General features: G+C 52.9%; 1 protein-coding gene across 5 annotated transcripts in view; it reads left to right on the top strand.

Moving 5' to 3' along the window:
* LINGO3 (leucine rich repeat and Ig domain containing 3) overlaps positions 1-19,937 on the top strand; it is a 31,252-nt gene extending 11,315 nt beyond the window's left edge. For 3 of the 5 annotated variants that reach the window (XM_058163758.1, XM_058163756.1, XM_058163754.1), the window contains exon 2: positions 17,742-19,937. In XM_058163758.1, coding sequence (XP_058019741.1) covers positions 17,776-19,593 — 1,818 coding nt within the window. In that variant the 5' untranslated portion in view covers positions 17,742-17,775 and the 3' untranslated portion in view covers positions 19,594-19,937. Of the gene's footprint in view, positions 1-232; positions 346-6,616; positions 6,948-17,741 lie in introns of those variants that run through there. The other 2 variants (XM_058163755.1, XM_058163757.1) reach the window with 2 other exon arrangements.

The raw sequence follows: 19,937 nt of genomic DNA, 5'->3' as shown, positions 1-19,937 counted from the left end.
GCAAATGACCCACTCGCTGAGCACTGCAACCGGCCGGGGGTGGGCGAGCAGGCGGGCGGCGGCAGCTTCGTTTGTCCGCCGCCGGCCTGCCTCAAGCTTGTCTCCTGCCGCAGCTGCCTGGAACTTTGGGCTCGGAGGGGCGGCTTCTCCGTCGCGGGGCGGGGGCGGCGCGCCGCGGAGGCGTTTCTGCTCGGCCGCCTCCTGCGATTCCGCGGGGCAAGGAAGAGGTCGGCGGCTGCTCCCTGGGAAGGCGCTTTCGGAGCGAGCGAGTCAGACCCCCCGCCTGGGCCGTGGATTCAAGGGCCGCCGGAGCGGGAGGTCGCCGTGGAGTTGGCGAGGGCAGAGGTGGTCTCGGCCAGGCCTTTAGGAATGGGGGCTGCCGGTCGGGGGTGATCCTGTAGGGGTGAGGACCCAGCGGCCTGCGGTGCCAAATCCCTGGGCGAGCAGCTGGGTGGACCAGGGGCTGCTTCAGATCCTAAGCCTTCAGGCACCGGTGCGCGTTTCCTGTCCCCCCTCCTCCCGCCTTGTTGCTTCCCAGGCCAGGGGCAGCTTGTTGAGGGGGGAATTCTTTGGCCAGAGGCCGGTTTGTCTCCGGCTCCCCCGAGAAGAGGTTTCTGGGCCGGTGTTTTTCAGAAATCTGGCCTCTTCTTCTCTGGCGGGTGCCTTTCTGGCTGCTCCGAGGTGTTGGATCCCCTGCCTTCCTGGGTGTTTAGGGTCCTTTTCTCTTCCAAAATGCCCCCAGTCAGTGAGGCTTGTTTCCCTGTAAACCACTAGGTGCTCTTAGCTGTGCAGCCTTTCCTCCCATTCTCCCTTCCCCTTTAAACTTCGCCTCTCACACACACACACCACTTGTCCTCTCTGAGCCCTTTCTGCAGGTGGAACCTCTGGGCTCCATTGCCCAGAGAGGGAGGCAATGCCAAGCCACGTGGATTTCAGGCCTTGAAAGCCCTTCTGCCTCCCCCCCCACAAGCACCAGCCCTGGCTCCCCACCCCCGTTTCAGATCGCTCACTGCAGTGGGGAGCTTGGGACTGGTGTGACCCTCTGCAAGTGACAGCTCCCACCCCAACGAATGTAGGCACAGAACCAAATCCCCTGCAAATGGGGTGGGGTGGGGGGTTGCCCTGTCTGTCTGTCTCCTGGTGCTTTTCTCCAATCCTGGGTGCAAATCATTCCAGTGGACTTTCCTGGTGGATTCTCTCTCTTCTGGCAAGCTGCCATCTTTGCAGGTTGATTTGGCAGTGAGGTTTGACACCGAATTGTCTCTGCCCACTTTGTGCCACCTGTGACCCAAGGGCCAGCTGCACCCTTCTGGTGCATGTCCAATTGCCCAGAGCTGTCCTGTACTGGGAAGGGCTGATCTGGCAGCACATTTGCAGAAGGTTCTGTTCTGTGTCCAGCTCCCTCTGGCTCTACTCCTGCCAGATCAGTGGGACCAAGAGAGGCTCTTAGTCCCCCCTCCCCACTTTCCCCAGCTGAGAGCCTGCTCCTGGGTCAGAGCCTGGCTAAGTGCTCCTCCAGGCGGGGGAGGGGGTTGCTTCCCTCCAAGTGGAAATTGTCCAAAACTGCTCCAAAGGGGACAGTGAGTGGGCCGAGGTGATCCAGATTATTATTATTATTATTATTATTATTATTATTATTATTATTATTATTATTATTATTATTATTATTATTATTATTATTTAGATTTTTATACCGCCCTTCTCCCGAAGGACTCAAGGCGGTGTACAGCCAGATTAAAACAATACAATATACAATTTTAAAACAGCAGATTAAAATAACATATTCTATAATGGCCGAAAAAATTTAAAAACCATCAAATTTGACCCAATAAAACAGAATACCCAATTTAAAATTATTAAAATTCAAAACATTCAAAATTTAAAAATTAAGAATTAAGCCAGTCCCGCTTGGATGAACAAGTACGTTTTCAATTCACGGCGAAAGGTCCGAAGGTCAGGTAATTGACGCAAACCAGGGGGAAGTTCGTTCCAGAGGGTAGGTGCTCCTACAGAGAAGGCCCTTCCCCTGGGGGCCGCCAGCCGGCATTGCTTGGCGGACGGTACTCTGAGAAGACCCTCTCTGTGTGAGCGTACGGGTCGGTGGGAGACATAGGGTAACAGCAGGTGGTCCCGTAAGTACCCGGGCCCTAAGCCATGGAGCACTTTAAAGGTGGTAACCAACACCTTGAAGCGCACCCGAAAGACCACAGGTAGCCAGTGCAAACTGCGTAGGAGTGGTGTTACCCGGGAGCAACGTGTGGCTCCCTCAATCACCCGCGCAGCTGCATTCTGGACTAACTGAAGCCTCCGAGTGCACTTCAGGGGTAGCCCCATGTAGAGAGCATTGCAATAATCCAGACGAGACTAGAGCATGAGTGACCGTGCATAAGGCATCCCGGTCAAGGAAGGGGCGCAACTGGCGAACCAGGCGATGCAGAACAGTCAGGCTGCCTCTCTCTGGCCGTGAGAGAACTGGGCCTGTGCCAGGGCATTTCCTTCTGCTTAGCGAGGGCAGAGGAGTGGTCGCCTTGAGGAACCCTCCCGGTCTCCCCGGCTGCTGCTGGGCCCTTTTCCTCTTCCCCGCCCCTCCCCACTCGCCATGACAGGCCTTTTTAATGGGGAAGATGATGGGCAGAGCAACCTTCTGCCAAGATTAAGTGGTGTTCCAAGCAAGGAGGGTTAAAATCAGGGCCTGACCTGTGCACATCTGGTTTGTATTCCTTAAGAGAACATTTGGGGTGCCATTTTTAGAGTGCCCGTCCCCCAGTCTTGTCTTCCATATCCTCTCTCTCTTTCCACCTGACAGGATCTCCTTTCTGGTGGGTCATACAGGTCCTTTAGGCAGCCCTCCCTATCTAAGGTGAGGGGAGGGCCACCATGTGTCCCTAATGTGGCTCAGCCCATGAAGGCAGGTTCCACACGTTGCCTTTGTACCCCTCGGATTCCTGGAGGGGAGCTAAGGGGGGGAGGGGGGGAGGGGAGGCTAGGCTCACCTGCCTGCCTCAGTCAGGCTCAGCTTCCCAATCAACCAGGAGTGACCTTGGGGGTGGTGGCTTCTTCCATGGATGATGAGGACAGGTAACCCCCTCATATCTGAGAAGAGGAAGGAGCCCACCGAGAGGATCAAGCAGTGTTGAGTGTGGGATGTGTGGGTGGCTGTTCCTTGAGCCAAGATGCAGAGCAGAGAGAACCATGCTGGTGTTTTTTGGCTTGAAACTCTTGGGCTTCAAGGAATGCCAGCCTTAAAGATGGCAGTGGTACCACAAGACAATTACTCTCTGGACGCCCCTCCCTATTGCTTTTCCAAAACAGCCAAGCTGCAGCCTTCAAACTGTAGCTCTGCCTTGTATAATGCGCTCTTTTGACGACACTGCCACGAAGAAAGACTGCGGGGGAGGAAATCCCACGTGGCCAGGGAACATTTCTCAAGTGGATCGGAATACTTTTGATTCATTCAGCTTGCTACCTGCCCAGTCCTGGTCAGGGATCGATGGGAGGATGCAGAGATCAAGCAGGCTTGCCCCCAACATTTGGCCTAAAGCTGGACCAAGGAGAGATGGCCCTGAGTGGATCCATTTCCTGGGTGGGCATCCCCACCTGAGCTTTGCAAGAGGCTGCCCTCCCCATGTTACCTGCAGGGAAACACACCTTTGAAGGAGAGAATTTCCCAACAAAGCTCCTTGTTTGTCAATCTGGCTCTTTTTCTGGGTGGGTGGGTGGACTGGGCAGGGCTGTACTGAAAGTGAGGGGTGGGAGGGCTGCAGATGGAAGTGAAGGGCTAGATGGGCAGAGCAGGACACAGCCACCTCTCAGGGGGTGCTGCTGCTCCACTGACCTTCCTAAAAGGCCTTCCCCACCCCCAAGGTCTCCCAAGCATTTACTCTGCTGCCTCTTGCAGAAGCAGGTCTAAGCAGTGGTGCAACTCAATTTTTTCTACTACCGGTTCCATGAGCGTGGCTTGGTGGGCGTGGCAGGGGAAGGATACTGCAAAATCTCCCTTCCCTTCCCATTCCTGGGGGAAGGATACTGCAAAATCTCCATTCCCACCCCACTCTGGGGCCAGCCAGAGGTGGTATTTGCCAGTTCTCCAAACTACTCAAAATTTCTGCTACTGGTTCTCCAGAACTTGTCAGAACCTGCTGAATAGCACCCCTGGGTCTAAGGCTGCTTAAAGGCCAGAGAGCACAGATGAGGAAGGTCAGGGTCTCTTCCTCCAATCCGTTAGCCCTGAGGAGTGGATGGCGGTGTCAGCGGCTCCCCTCCCAAACACGGGCAGCTTTTAAGGCGAGAAAGGCAAATTTAGGGCACATGGAGAAAACATCATGCCAAACCTCCAGTATCAGAGCCAGTCTACCTCTCGTCTGTGGATTTGTGTGCTTTCAACTTCCATTTCTATTGTCCCAGCCTCTGATTGCCTGGGGGAGTGTGTGTCTCTGTTTCCACCTCCTGTAACTTTCCCCACAATGAGGGGCAAGAGTGCTTGCCTGTTTCCTCCCCCCATACGCACATACCCCAAGCCTTGCTGGGTTCTGTTGGATCACTTGGAAGGGAGGGGCGTCCCTTGGATCATCTCCCCCCTCTGCAACTCTTCCTTTCTCCTGTCCTGGGAGGCCCACCCAGATTCTCCGGCTGGAGGGGTCCAGCAACCCAAGAGCCTCTGGTGGCTCAACGGACTAAGTCTGTCTGTTATTAACACAGCTGCTTGCAATTACTGCAAGTTCAGGTCCCACCAGGCCCAAGGTTGACTCAGCCTTCCATCCTTTATAAGGTAGGTAAAATGACGACCCAGACTGTTGGGGGCAATTAAGTTGACTTTGTATATAATATACAAATGGATGAAGACTATTGCTTAACACATTGTAAGCCGCCCTGAGTCTTCGGAGAAGGGCGGGATATAAATTCAAATTTTAAAAAAAAAGGAAGGCCTTTTTTTACATGCCTTACATGTAAAGAGTTTGGGGGGAGGGTCAACTATCTGAGGTGGCTGCAGGTTGTGGGAGTCAGGTGGGTTAGGTGGGACCACAGATGGGTCTGAGAAATGGGGGCCCTGGACTCTCTGCTTATAGCTTCCCACTTTCAGAAAGCCACCTGAGGCTCACATGCCTTCCCCCTCCCTCCTCTGCCTGAGGCAGACAGTGTGGCTGAGGCTTCACAAAAGCCTTGGGTGGGTGGGGATTCATTGGAAAGTATGTCTTCACTGGATGGAGAGAGAGTTCTGGATCTGTAAAAAAACAACCAGGTTCAGGGAGCACCAAGGTCCCCAGTTTTCAACCCTGATTACAATATTCTCCTTTATTGGAATTTTAGAAGGATCTTGGCTCAGGCTGTCCCGCAGAAAGGGCTGCTGGCCTCTGCTTGGGAGCCTCCAGTGATGGAGCACTCCCAACTTCTGCAGGCAGGTTGATCCACGTAGCTCTCAGGGACAGGAAATCTGTCCCTCGTGGCACCTTGCCCAAATGGGAGTCTACTGATGCCCTCCTACGCCACCTCGGCTGCCCTTTTGTTGACTGGTTAGGTCATAGTCCAGTTTGGCATGCTCTCTGACCTCTCTGGCTGCTCTCTCAGCCTCTGGCTGGGTTTCAGAGCTGACTTTGCTACCCCTTCAGCTGTTTTGCCCCTGCATGTTTTCTGGGGTCAACTCTGGTCATTCCAGGTCTCCCAACCTTCTTGCTTCCTGTAATAGGCACAAAAGTTTCCCAGGGAACTTCAGGCATTGGGAGAAGAGAGGGAGGCTGCCTACGCAGTGGCTCTGATCCCCATTACCTCATGAGGAAGTCACCCCGTCACAGAGAGGGAGGCTAGCAAAAGAGGCTCCCCCCAATTCCTGAATGGAGGCTCCAGATTCCATTCACTCCCTCCCCCTGGTGCTCTCCTGGCTGGGAGACCTTTCATCCCCAGACAATGCGGTGGGGGAGGAGCTGTGAGTGAAGATGGGAGCCATCATTTGACTGGAGAAGGCTGCCATGTACCCATACCAGATTGGGAGCTGGGGGGCAAAGCAGAGGATGGGCCGTTGGGGATGACCATTCAGATGCTTGTGGCACCCTCCCCTCCCCACGTTCCGCCTTGAATGCGGGTGGCTTTGTGAACCTTTGCAGCTGGCAGAGGAGACCCAGCCTAACTGTGGTCAGCCATGGGTACGCAGCCTCAGGCAAGTCCTTATGCTGAGATGACCCCCCAAAAGATACCAGCCCAGTCCAGGTAGGAGATGGTGGTGAGGGGTGCTGAAACCCAGGCCTCCTCCCCCACAGATCTATGGGTGCCAGCAGCGAGGAGAAGCCCTCTGTTCAGACGGCGCCAGAACTGGGAGGGAGCCCCTGCTTTGGGCTGGCCACCCCAGGTCTCTGCATCCGCTAAATGAAGGCCAGACTCTAATCGTGTTTCCAGCCTCTCCTTGCAATACCCAGCTGCCTTTTCTGCACACATACACCCCAGCCTTGCTCCCCCTCTGGCCTGCTGAGCATCCCCCTCCCCAGCAGGCAGGCAGGCAGGCAGGCAGGCAGGCAGGCAGGCAGGCAGATGGCTGTTGAGCCTCCAAGACAGCAAGACCCAGGGGTCCTTGCAGGGCTCAGAGACCCCCCTCCTCCATCAGCACCTGTTCCTGGGAGGATGGGGCCAAGAATGACAGGGTGGCAATCCCTCATTCCAGCCACCTCCCAAGAACCTCCCTTACAGCCTGTCAGAAAGAGAGAAGCCATCAGCTGCTCCCTCCCTCGCCCTGTTCCCTTTCAGGAGCTGCCTGGATATCCCTCCATGCTCCCGGCTGGCTGGGGAGGGCTTCACTGCAACTAGGATTTTTTAAAAATAGCTCTGGCCTTGGTGACACAAACAAAGCAGTTCCCCTTCAAGGCTGGCAGCTGTTTTATCCACTGGAAGAATTTCAGGAAGAATGAAGCCACGCTCCAGGAGCTGTGCGTTCCAGATGTCTCTGTAGGTAGACTTTTCAGGTACGGAAAAAGAGAATATTTGCAGCTCAGGGTTGAATTGAGGGGGTCTTTGGTGCTCTCTGAGCTAGGTTGTTTTCTTGCAGAGGTTTCATTACCCAAACTAGATAATACCATCAGAGTTAGAAGGGAGCGGGGTTTGCTCTCAGTTGAGATTCTAGTGTCTCTGCCCGTTGGTGGGGATGGTTTTAAGAGATTTTTTGGTTGGGCAGTTTCCTGTTGGCTTGTTTGGCAGTTTCTTGACAGGGGTATTGTTTACTATTGCTGGTCTGATGTTAATTCTGCAGTTAATCTATGGTCATCTGGGTCTTGATTGTTGGTGGAGAAGTATTTGGGACTTTTTTGTTCCCTTTTTGGCCTTGCTGAGTGTCTCTTTTGCACAGGATGTAAGTCTCATTTATGTGTCCCATTGAGGGCCAATTTGTCAGAATGCCGGGCTTCCGGAAATCCCCTGGTGTTTTTGGACTTGGCTTGGTCTAGGATGGTCACAGTTTCCTAGTTGAAACTACGGTTACGTCTGTCCATATCAGTGGTGGGTTGCTCACGGTTCGGACCGGTTCTATCGAACTGGTAGTGAAACTGGTGGGAGGCTCCATCCATTGACCTAAACGTCATCAAAACTCTTCTGTGCATGTTTAGTTGGTATGTGTGCTGGGCTGATTCCATGTGGTTGTAATTGTCTGTTGGTGGTTTCTGAGATGTTTTTGATGTAGGTCAGTGTGGTTCTTTTTACAGCTTGTGTTGGTTGTGCTATATACCAAGCAACCCAATATAGCAGAATCAACACAAGCTATAAAGCCCTGCTAAATGAACTCCAAGATTAACATCAAACCAACAATCAAAAGTAAACAACACCCCAATCCAGGAATGGTCAAATGACCCAACCAAGTACCTCGAAGACCAGCCCCACCAACACTGACTGCGAGACAAGAAGAATATAAACTGAGAGCAAACCCCACTCCCTTCTAAGACTGATGATGTTACCTAGTTGGGTAATGCAAGGAAACAACCCACCTCTGAAAGCCCTAAGGACCCTTCAGGTTCTCTCTGCACTGTCTGCTGTGTCAAGCCTGCTCCAAATGGTGCTTTCTGTGCATCCAAAAGGCTTTCTGCAAACACCTTTCCACCCTCCCCCCCATGGAAGCTGGAAAGCTCCACCCCACTCAGCAGCTGGAAACAAGAACTTGGTCCTTTTGCCCAGCCTCTGCCCACCCCCCCTCACCACAGTGACTAATGTCCATTATTTTTGAGAAGGGGGCAGCAGTAGGAAGGAGGGGCCCATCTTGCTTTCCACAGTGATGACAACCCCTTGAAGCTTTTCTCCCAATGGGCAGACAGGAAGGCGAATCTATGCTGAAAACGCAGAGAGGCCCTGGGTTCCACACAAGGGTTCCTCTCTGCCTGCCTGAAAACCTTTGAAAACCCAGAGCATCAATGTAGCAACCGTTCATTGACCACCATGTTTGTGCCACTCAGCCCAGCCAACTTGTGAATGGCTTAAAGGCTGGCAGACTGTCCGGCCTCAGCATGAAATCCTCCGGAGAGCAGCCAATCATTAACTGGAGAGAACAAGGCTGCCTAGAGGTTTGTCAGCCTGAGTGAATAAATCCAGCGGCTTCCACCTGGGCTGGAGGGGGCTGCCAGCCCAGAGCCATTCCTGCTCGGGTGGAAAACACCCTCCATGCCCCCTCAAGCACCCCTGTGGTGTTGCCAGCCTTCCCCAGGCAGTCAGGCTCTGCCGCCATGGATGCAACTGGAGCCGAAAATTCCTGCTGTGGCCAGGTCACCAGCCACTGTCTGCCAGCTGGGCAGCTTGCCTTTCTTCTCCCAAGTGGGTTCTGCCTGTGATTTCCCTGCCACCGATGCGCCTTTCCTCCAAGCCCAGCAGACAGAAAGGAGACGCCAGGCATTTGCGCCTGCACAGGGCCCCTCCTGCCTGGCTCTGAAGCAGGAGAGTCTGGGGTGGAGGGTGGGACCTGGCTTCTCAGATGCTTACCAGGCAGCTGCACAGAGACCAGCTCCAGAATACGCCTTGCTCTTCAGCACCCCTCCATGGGGTGGGGAGGGGAAGGCAGGTCCCAGGAGGCAGGCAGGGGGAAAGGGGTCCTTGCACCCTCAAAGCTGCGTTTGCTGCATGTTTTCCTGAACATCAGAAGAGAAGCTGTGCAGGGCCGGATGGGAGATGGCCTGTCTAGTCCAGCTGCCTGTTCTCCCCATGGCCCACCAACTGCCCAGGGAAGTGCCTGCCAAGGGATGGCCTTCAAGGTGCCATAAGCCCTCGATCCCGCACCACGTCTGTCCATGAATCTGAAGCCAGCCAAGCCAGGATCCTGGTTGCCTCTCGCTGTAGGTTGAGAGAGAACCAAGCAAGGACCAGTTGCCCCTCTACAATTGGAAGACCAGCTGCCCCGAAACAATCCCTCCAAACTTCTCTCCACCAAATCTGCTGTTTTTAGTGACATTTTAGTTGTTGTATGTTCTGTTTCTCACCCCCCCCCAGCAGTTGTGAATTTGGATCACTGCCAGAAAGAGTGGGGATTCCTTGCTTTGTGGTTTCTGCTATGGAAACACTGGGCTGACCCAGTTCTTGTTCTTATCTGACCAGGAGGGAGCTGGACCTCCTCTGACCATCCAAAGGCAAGGCTGAAAGCCTCAATGAGACTCAAACCTTGGCCAGTGTGGGAGGGGGGAGGCAGGAACACAAGCAGTGTTTGGATTGTGTCTGGACTGAACGGGTGCCTCTCAGGGGTGAAAGGTAAAGATTTCTTACTACGTGGGCGTGGCTTGGGGGGAAATGTGACTGGGTGGGCATGGCCAACTTTTTTTTTTTTACTTTTAAAAGCATTTTTTCTACAACCTCTTCAGCCAAAAAAGAGGAAAAAATGCTTTTAAAAGCCTCTGATGATCAGGCAACTCAGCTGGGATCGCCAGAGGAGCCTTTTAAAAGCATTTTTTACAGCATCTTCCTCCAAAGAGGTTGTAGAAAAAATGCTTTTAAAGAGTTCAGAAGATCCCAGCTGAGCTGTGTGATCATCAGAGGCTTTTTTTTTTTAACTTTTAAAAGCATTTTTTCCGGCCAAGAAAAAATGCTTTAAAAAAAAAAGCCTCTGATGATCGCGCGGTTCAGCTGGGCATGCGGGGGGAGGGAGGGCAGGGATTTTTGCTACCGGTTCTCCGAACCACCCACCACCATCGCTACCAGATCGCGTGATCCGGTCCGAACCAGGAGCATTTCACCCTTGGTGCCTCTACATCTGACCACAGCAGCACTGGGCTTAAGCCAGCCCCCCTTCTGATGTGATCCTAGCCCGTTTCCACCTGCGGAGCCAGCAGCGGCCTTTTCCCAAACAGACAATCCACCTAGGGCTCTCTCACCTGCAAGGTGCTGGCCCGTTGCTAGGCAACCATGGCCAAGGTAATTTGATGCCTCCTCTTCTCTTCCTTGAAAGGCAGGTGGGGAGGGGATGTGCCTCTGCATCACTGCAACTATTCTGGTCTCTTTGATCTGGTTTAGGGTTAGCCCAGTCCCTCCCCACCAGGCAGCCACTGCTATAGGCCTACATTAGGGCCAAAGGGCAGCCTGGGCAGAGGGGGGGGAACCCTGCTTTCCAGCTGTTTCAGGGAAGTTCAGTGCAAGTGGGGGGGAATCCTCAATCCCAGGCAGGGGGCCTTGGGTCATACCTGGAGGCTTCTGAAAGGGGGAGGTCTCGTTTTGGGCAGTTCGGGGCTGCACTTAGTTACTGGCTGTCACAGAACCGCCAGGACGGGATAGGGAAAGGGGTCCTTGTGTGAAGCCCCCTCAGCTGGGCTGCTCCCGGGCGCAGGGTGAAGAGCAGGCACACCTTCATAGGGAACTAAATCGCTGCGACCTCGGCGCCTTCCTCGCGGCAGAGACAAGAGTCCCGGGGGAGCGCCTGTGCCAGATCTCGGCGCTGCTATTCGGAACAAAAGGCTCCCGGGGCCTCGCCTCTATTGCGGAAGTCAGGCCGGGACAGAGAGACCCATTTAGCGGCGCCCCCGCTATCGTCCTTGGCCCGGGAATCGAGAGCACCGCCCGGGGAGAGGGCTGAAGACGGCGGCCATCCGCGGCAGTTCCTCGGCCCTGTCTCCACCAGGGACGGACCGGCAGCGGCCGAGGACGATCGGGTGGGGCCCGCCAGGCTCCCTGCTGGTTTTCGGACGGTGAGGCAGGCTGGAGCTTTTTCCTTCCAGCCTGCACCGGACTGCTTGCGGCGGCGGCGGGGGGGGTGGGTAGCAGCAGCGAGGCGCTGGCCAGCCCACGCGGGACCCTGCCACGGTCCTTCTGGCGGAAGAAGGCGCCCCCTCGGCCTCCGTTGCCTGAGCGGGACAAGCGGCTGCAATGGCCAGGGCTCCAAGGGAAACACGGAAGGGGTCTGATATCCACAAACCGGGACTCGGGAGGGACTTTTCCCGGTTGGCCAAGATTCCTTCTGAGCTAGGCCGCTTGGATGGTGAGGCCATCTTTATTTATTTATTTTGTTTATTTATTTGTCAAACAACAGTATATATAAGTATAAGCATGAAATAACCAAACGAATTGGATACAATCAAAGGGAACATTAGGACAGGAACGGTAGGCACGCTGGTGCTCTTATGCACGCCCCTTCTCCCCCTCCAGCCTTCTCCGAGGAAGCCCTACCCCCTGCACAAGGATCTCTCTGACAAATTGAAAGACAAAAAGGACAAAAAATGGAAAGAGGGACACATAACTAAGTAAGGATATCAGCAGATAGCCAGAATCTGCAAAAAAGTCAGGAAAGCAAAGGCTCAGAATGAACAGACTTGCAACAAAAGTCAAAAATAACAAAAAAACTTTCTTCCAACATATAAATAAGAAGGAAGAAATCAGTCCACTAAGGAGAGAAGAGGGCAAGGAAGTAACAGGCAACAGAAAGAAAGCAGAGCTGCTTAATTCATTCTTTGTATCGGTCTTCACGCAAAAAGAAAATATAGCCCAACCTATCAGAAACATAATTGTAAAAAACAGACTGGAAATAAAAGTTAAAATGAGCAAAAAAATAGTAAGAGAAATCCTGTCTGATCTTGATGAATACAAATCACGGGACCGGACGGATTACATCCCAGAGTTCTAGAGGAGCTGGCAGATGTCATCTCAGAACCATTTGCACCACATCTTTCCAAAATACTGGAACACTGGGGAACTGCCAGAGGACTGGAAAAGAACAGATGTGGTACCCATCTTCAAAAAAGGGAAAAAAACAGACCCAGAAAACTACAGACCAATTAGCCTAACATCAATACCCAGGAAGATATTGGAAAAGATAATTAAAAAACAGATCTGCCAACACCTAGAAACCAGTAAAGTAATAACTAGCAGCCAGTATGGGTTTGTTAAAAACAGATCATGCCAAACCAATCTTATTTCATTCTTCAACATAGTGACTAAATTAGTAGACCAGCAAAATACCATGGACATAATATACTTAGACTTCAGCAAGACAAAGTAGACCGCAACCTAATTCTTCGTAAGCTACAAACAAGTGAGATAGCTAGCTTCACCACCAGATTTGCAGCTGTCTGAAACCGTACTAAATGAGTAGTCCTTAATGGGTCTAAGTCTACATGGAGAGAAGTAAGCAGTGGGGTGCCACAAGGTTCCGTCTTTGGCCCAGTACTTTTCAATATCTTCACAAACAGATGAGGGAATAGAAGGGGAATTTACCAAATCTGCAGATGATACTAAGCTGGCAGGAATAGCTGACACCCAAGAAGATAGGCTCAAGATCCAGATGGATCTTGACAGACTTGAACACTGAGTCCTATCTAACAAGATAAAATCCAATGTAGAGAAAAGTAAAGTCCTACACTTAGGTAAGAAAAACCAAAAGTACACACATAAACTGGGTGAAACCAGCTAAATATGAGCCAGCAGTGTGCAACGGCAGCCAAAAAAGTACTGGGCCAAAGACGGAACCTTGTGGCACCCCATTACTTACTTCTCTCCATGTAGACTTAGACCCATTAAGGACTACTCATTTAGTACGGTTTCAGACAGCTGCAAATCTGTCTTCCTGTATTGCTGCTGCCCAAGGAGGTGCCTGCTGGCTTAAATTGGCAGCTGAGATGACCATCATCCCAGCTGGGATCAGCCACTTAATTTGGCAAAGGCTTGATTTGGCTTCTAGTAATCCACACCCTGCTTTCCAAATTCTCACAGGCTGATTTCACTACAGTCTGTCCAGAGACAACCTGTCTTTTTTGTACTTTGTAGGACACCTACTTTTTTGAAGAAAGGAACAACCAGGGGTCCCATTGTCTAGTACTTCATCCTTTTGGCAGGGCAAAGAGCATTGCAGGCCACTAGCTTCTTCATCCAGTGCACTGGGCTGTGAATCACCCACTCCTGTAGAGGGGCTGCCCTCCCTCTTGGCAAGGTCTTCAGGGCTGCATCATCCATTCCCACATGGATCAGGAGAAAGGAAGGGTCAGTGGTCATTAAGAGTCTGGGGCAGGCAGGATGGGAGCCCATCTTTAAGCATAGACTGTCCAGCTGATGGATGGTTTCAGATGTCTCTGGGGGAGTCTCCAGTCAACACACACACACACACACACACTGCCTGCTTGTCCTTCCTTTTCTTCAGGGCAGTGAAGCCTCCCCTCTCCATCATTCAGATTCAGGGCAGCTGCTCTTCACCAGGGAGCCCAGAAACATCAGGAGGTAGGTGGTGCAGGTCTGCTCTGGACCTGTTCAGAGAAGAGCTGGACCCTTACATCGTAGCCTTCTTTGTTCCCCATCCCTGCCAGGAGGGCTTCTTAGTGCTGCTGGCCCTTCAAGAACATTTCCTAAAGCTGTTCAGGAAATCTTTTCTGTTTATCTTCCCGGAGGGCCATCAGCCTGCACTGACAGTTTATGTAATTCTTCTTGTCTCCAGGAATAATAATTAAAAATAAACATAGACTTTAAAAAGTAGTTGAAAATGAGGAGGTTCAAATACTGTAGGATTTCCAAATACAGACTGACAAGAGTCTTGGCTCATAACACACCAGATTTAATTGTGATTAAAAGGAAGTGTGGATAACTGATGTGGGGATGGTAGAAGACAAATAATTGGAGGTCACAGATATCAAGATATGGAAATCAAACTGAAATATGATGGCATAAACCAGCTCTGGTGGTCCCAGTGGTTATCAGCACAATGGGTGCCATACCAAAAAGCCTTGGACTACACAATCTGTGTGTTTACAAAATCTCCATCTGTTAGTTGCAGAAGGCTACCCTGCTTGCGTCTGCAAAGATACAGCGCTAGTACATTACAACATCTTTGGGAAGAACTTGGTGCGCATGAAGGCCAAAACTCAGGAACTGGCAGCTGTGATCTCATAGTCGTGCACATTAGAATAATAATAAGCTTATGTCCTGCCATGATACCGTTAATATTGGAAAATAATGTCATCTGGTTATCCCAGGTCCCTTTCTAGAAGAAAATCACAAAATATGAAGACCTGCAAATAGAACAATTGTGGCAAACAGCGAACTGTAATAACAGACCAAAATTAATAGGAGCCTTAGGTGCAGACATCTGGACACTGGAACACCTTCAGAGTTGACCGACTCACCATCAGTCAATTGCCAAAGTAGAAAGGGATGTGTGAGAGGCTTTGGGGAACGAGGGGAAGTGATGCTTCTGACCAGAGGGGCAGGAGCCCCCAGTCACTGATCAACCATGGAAAGAGACTGAGGGAGGACCTTCCCTAATGGATCAAGCAGTTAAAAGTGGCCAAGGAAAGTTTTGCACCTCCAGACCTGCAAGATTCTGTTAATGCAGCTTTACAATAGGGCGGTATAAAAGTATGAATAAATAAATAAATAAATAAATAAATAAATAATACAATAAAAGGAAGATTTAGATAAACCAGTTCAGTTTCCTTGGTTTATCTGGGCCCCGCCCCTACTCTGAAGTGCTTGATCATTTGAGGGAGGGTCTCTGTCTCTCCCTTCTCCCTCCCCAATGGCATGGCTGAAGAGCCAGCTCTTCACAGCTGCGGTGGGGGGGAGGTATCCAGATTTCAGGGGGAGCCTCATTCCAGAGAGGGAGCAGGCCCTGCACCTGGGGAAGGCGCTTGTCAGGGTCCTGAGAGATGGCATCATTTAATCAAAGGAAACTGGAGCTTGCCAACCCTGCAGGGACTATTCAGTCGGACAGATACTGAGGGAGAGGCTGGTCCTGATAGCAATCAGGCTCTGTGCTGGGTGGGGCTTTATGGGTAGCAACCAGCACCTGTGGCATATCACAAGTTCCCAAGAGCTCTTCTGCCATCATCATTTTCTGCGGGTGAGCCACGGGTGAGAGCAAAAGCAGTCCTCCCTTCCGGCTCTCATTCATTGCCGGCTCAGTGAGCTGAGTCCCCGGGGGGGGGGAGCGGCTTTCTCAGCCTTAGATTTCCCCTGAAGCTGCCTCAACTAGGTCAGCAGCAAGCCTGGGCCTGATTGGAGCGCTGCTGTGGCAGGCAGTCATTTTCCAAGGCTTCTAACGAGCTCCAGCCTCGCCCTCCATGGGAAGGGGAGGCCCCGGGACTTACGGAACCAGCACAAGAACACTAAGCAGGGCACTGGAACGGGGATTTTTCTTTCTTTTTTCTAAGTCACGCGGTTCATAGCTGCAGAGTTAGGAAGGTGACCTTGATGGAGGTCCTCAGGAACCCTTCCCTAGGCAAAAGCATCTTTGAGCCCAGAGCAGGGAGATAACATTTCGGAAGAGACTCAGGCAGGCGCCTCCCTAATTCACTGCAGCAGAGGAGGTTTGGCACAAGCAGATTTGCAAGATTCTGTCCTTAAAGCCGACTGCCCAGCAAGGGAGGGGGGTAGGCATTGGCTCCTGATGTTGCAAGGAGCAAAGGGAAGAAACGGCCTGCAACAGCTCTTGGTGGTCTCTTTGGGCTGCAGGGGGAAGAGTCCCCTGCAAGCAAGGAGGCCCTTTTTCCCCAGCCAAAAGAAATGGCTGCAGAGCTCCTTCCATCTCCTCACCTAGTCCCTCCCATGAAGCCCCCTCCCCCTAAATGCTCTGCCTGGGGAATTACCCCAGAAAGTCCGTTTCACTGAGGAAGACCTGGCAGCCAAAGACTGGGGGAAGCACAACTTTGGAGGCCTTCCCACCTTCTGGGAAACCTACCAGCAACCAGGGGGTTTCCCAGGCTCCAAGTTGCCCTCGGGAGATAACAAGGAATCCCCACCCCACTGTTTATTTTATTTATTTATTTATTTTCTCAACCATATATAACAGGTAAAAGTATAAAAGAAATTTGGATACATGAAAAGAATAAGTAAAAAGGAATATTAGGACAGGGATGGTAGGCATGCACCTGCATAAGTTTCTGAGCTTCTGCCCTCTCTCCCTCAGATACAAACGGGTGGGTCACCTTTGCTACCAGTTCGCTCATGCACATGCTCCATCTGCACATATGCAGATCATATTTGATGACGTCTGGGTGGGTGGGCGGAGCCTCCCACCACCACTCCTACCGGTTTGCCCCCTTTGAACTGGGGCAAACCGGTAGCAATCCACCACCGGATACAAAGTCCCCACTGCCACCTTCGAGTCATTCTGAAGTAGTAAAAACAGAAGGCGACATGGAATAATTCAGTATCTTCACAAAGAAGAAATCTAAATTATGGCTATTTCTGCCAGCTTGGCATTATTTTGTGATTGTAGCTATTTATGTATTAAACCAGTGGTCACCAACTGGTGGTCCGCGAGAAAATTTTGGTTGTCCGCTGAAAAATTATTTGCATTTTTTATCTTGCACTAAATCAAGGGTCCTCAAACTACGGTCCCTGGGCTGGATACGTGTAATGAACGTTTGTGTTGCTGCAGAGAGTCTCCCTCTTCAGGGTCTTTTTGTTTGGGTCAGAGGGGGGCAGACATTCCAACTTGGGGTCTGTTTCAGCCTCCTGGTGTGGGGAGAAGGCTGGTGGCAAAGAGCTGGAGGGCCTTGTTCCAGTGGGACTGCATCGTGGCCTGGAATTGGCTGACCATCTCAGCCTGCTGAGCCTCCAGGTGCCTTGCACCTGGCCTTGCACTTCCGCAGGTCTTCCCTCTGCTTGGAAAGCCTATGCTCAGTGAGGTGCTTGTGCTGAGCCTCCTCCTTGGTCAGATCCAATTTGAACTGATCTGTTTTGCCAACTCTTTCTCATGGTGGCTGCTTAGCTCCAACAACTGCTTCCTGTTGGGGCCCTGAGGAGCCCGAGTGAGCAGGCAAGGAATGGCTGGGAGGGGAGGGTCGGGTAGAGGCCAGCGAAGCACTCTTTGATGTGAGTGACATTGAATTGGCCACACCCACCCAGTCACATGACCACTTAGCCATGCCCACTCAGGCAGTCATTAGGCAGATCATATTAGTGGTCCGCGGGATTTAAAATTATGAATTTAGTGGTCCCTGAGGTCTGAAAGGTTGGTGACCCCTGGATTAAACTACAAAGAATGGATCCTGGAACATCGCCTCCGATGTTTATGATCTGCAAAGACGAGAAAAGCCACTTGGGGCTGTGCACCAGGACCGGGGCTTGGGGAGAGGGAGTGCTCAAAAAAGGTGCACATGCACATGCGCGCGCACACACAGATGAGTTCTGCGAGGCTTCGGTTTTGGCTAGACACTTTGGAGGTGGCCCAGACCAGCCAAGTCTTGGGCCAAGCAGGGAGAGATGCTCAGAGGGCGAGCCAATTCAAGGCTCCTGAGTGAGGCCTGAGGGAACAGCACAAGCCTTGCCAGGGTCTGAGTAACCCCCCCCTTCTCTCTCTCTCTCTCTCTCTTTCCCAGGTACGTGGGAAGATGGTAAGGGGTCTGTAGGACCATGACCCACACAATGCAATGTGGCTTTCTCCTCCTAGCCTCCTGCTGCTCCCTCCTGAGTTTTGCCCCGGGGTGGGCCTGCCCGGCACGTTGCGAGTGCATCCCTCAGCTCAAATCCGTCACCTGCCATCGGAAACGCCTCACGTCTGTCCCGGAGGGGATCCCAACCGAGACCAGGATCCTGGAGCTGAACAAGAACCGCATCCGCTGCTTGAACGCAGGCGAGCTCTCCTCCTTCGCCATGCTGGAAGAGCTGGACTTCAGCGAAAATGTCATCTCCAGCGTGGAGCCCGGGGCCTTTGGCAACCTCTTCAACCTGCAAGTCTTGCGGCTTCGGCGCAACCAGCTCAAGCTGATCCCTGCGGGCGTCTTCCACAAACTGGCCAACCTCAGCCTCCTGGACATCAGTGAGAACAAAATTGTCATCCTTCTGGACTACGCTTTTCAAGACCTGAGAAGCCTGAAGCACCTTGAAGTCGGGGACAACGACCTGGTCTACATCTCCCGAAAGGCCTTCTCTGGCCTGCTCAGCCTCCGGGAGCTGACCATCGAGAAGTGCAACCTGACGGACCTCTCTGCTGAGTCCCTCTCTCGCCTGCAAAACCTGGAGGTCCTCCGGCTCAGGCACCTCGGTGTCGGCCTGCTGGAAGACCAGAACTTCCGGAGGCTCGGCCGCCTGTGGCTTCTGGAAATCGACAACTGGCCGTTGCTGGAGGACATTTCGCCCAATGCCTTCCAGGGCCTCAACCTCACCTCACTCTTCGTCACCTTCACCAACATTACAGCTGTGCCGATCGCAGCCCTGAGGAGCCTGGGGCACCTTACGTACCTCAACCTCTCCTACAACCCCATCAGCACCGTGCCAAGGGGCTCCTTCCGGGACCTCACCCGGCTGAGGGAGCTGCACATGGTGGGCGCCCTGCTGATCTCCGTGGAGCCCCAGGCGCTCTCTGGACTGAGGCAGATCCGCCTCCTGAACCTCTCCAACAATCTCTTGTCCACCCTGGAAGAGAGCACCTTCCACTCCGTCAACACCCTGGAGACCCTCCGGGTGGACCAAAACCCCCTCGTCTGTGACTGCCGCCTGCTCTGGATCCTCCAGCGCCGGAAGACGCTGAACTTCGATGGGCAGCCACCCATGTGCTCCTCGCCCGTTGAGATCCAGGGCGATGCCCTGCATGACTTTCCGGACTCTGTTCTCTTCGAGTACTTCACCTGCCAAAAGCCCAAAATCCGGAACCGTCAACTCCAGCGTGTGACGGCTCACGAGGGCCAGGTGGTATCCTTCCAGTGCCAGGCAGAGGGGGAGCCCATGCCCTCCATCAGCTGGATTTCTCCTCAGCATCGGATGATCACCTCCAAGAGTTTGGGCCGGGTCATCGTCTTGCCCGGCGGAACACTGGAGATCCGCTATGCCCAGGCCCAGGACAGCGGCACCTACATTTGCATCGCCAGCAACACTGCTGGCAACGACACCTACTTTGCCACCCTGACCGTCAAAGGGCCCTCTGTTGACAACATCCTGGATGCCAACCGGACATCGTTGCTGGGTGAGTTCAACGACACATTCCACAACGACACCCGGGTCTTCATCAAGTTCACCCTGGACCTCAAGACCATCCTGGTGTCCACAGCCATGGGCTGCATCACCTTCCTGGGGGTGGTGCTCTTCTGCTTCCTGCTCCTCTTTGTCTGGAGTCGGGGCCGGGGGCAGCACAAGAACAACTTTGCTGGGGAGTACTCCTTCCGCAAGGTGGACGGCCCCACCTCCGCTTCCGGGCAGGGTGGAGCCAGGAAATTCAATATGAAGATGATCTGAAGGCCCGTTGCCAAAGGGGGCTCTGTGGGGCAAGGGCCACTCCCTGTGAACAGCGGCACCCTGCAGGAAGGCTGCCAGTGCCCTGCTCCACATCAGCTGAGCTGCAAGGCTAGAGGGTGGGGACACGGCAGTGTCAAGATCAAGGGCTTGCGACTCACTCCTCAGTCATGTTCTGCGTGAGCCCTTGTAAGGCGGGGCAGTGCCTCAGCCCTTCCTCACGCTTCTCCCCCCTGGGGAGAGAGGGGTTGGGCTGCTGCTGATCCAGATGCTCAGCCTGCAGACTTGCCAGCGCTCCTTTGGCAAGCATGGCCAGCCCCCTCCCACTGCCTGGGGCAGATGAGCAG

The sequence above is a fragment of the Ahaetulla prasina genome, chromosome 1, assembly GCF_028640845.1.
Source record: "Ahaetulla prasina isolate Xishuangbanna chromosome 1, ASM2864084v1, whole genome shotgun sequence".
Lineage (NCBI taxonomy): Eukaryota > Metazoa > Chordata > Lepidosauria > Squamata > Colubridae > Ahaetulla > Ahaetulla prasina.
This window is presented reverse-complemented; position numbering and strand designations above follow the sequence as displayed.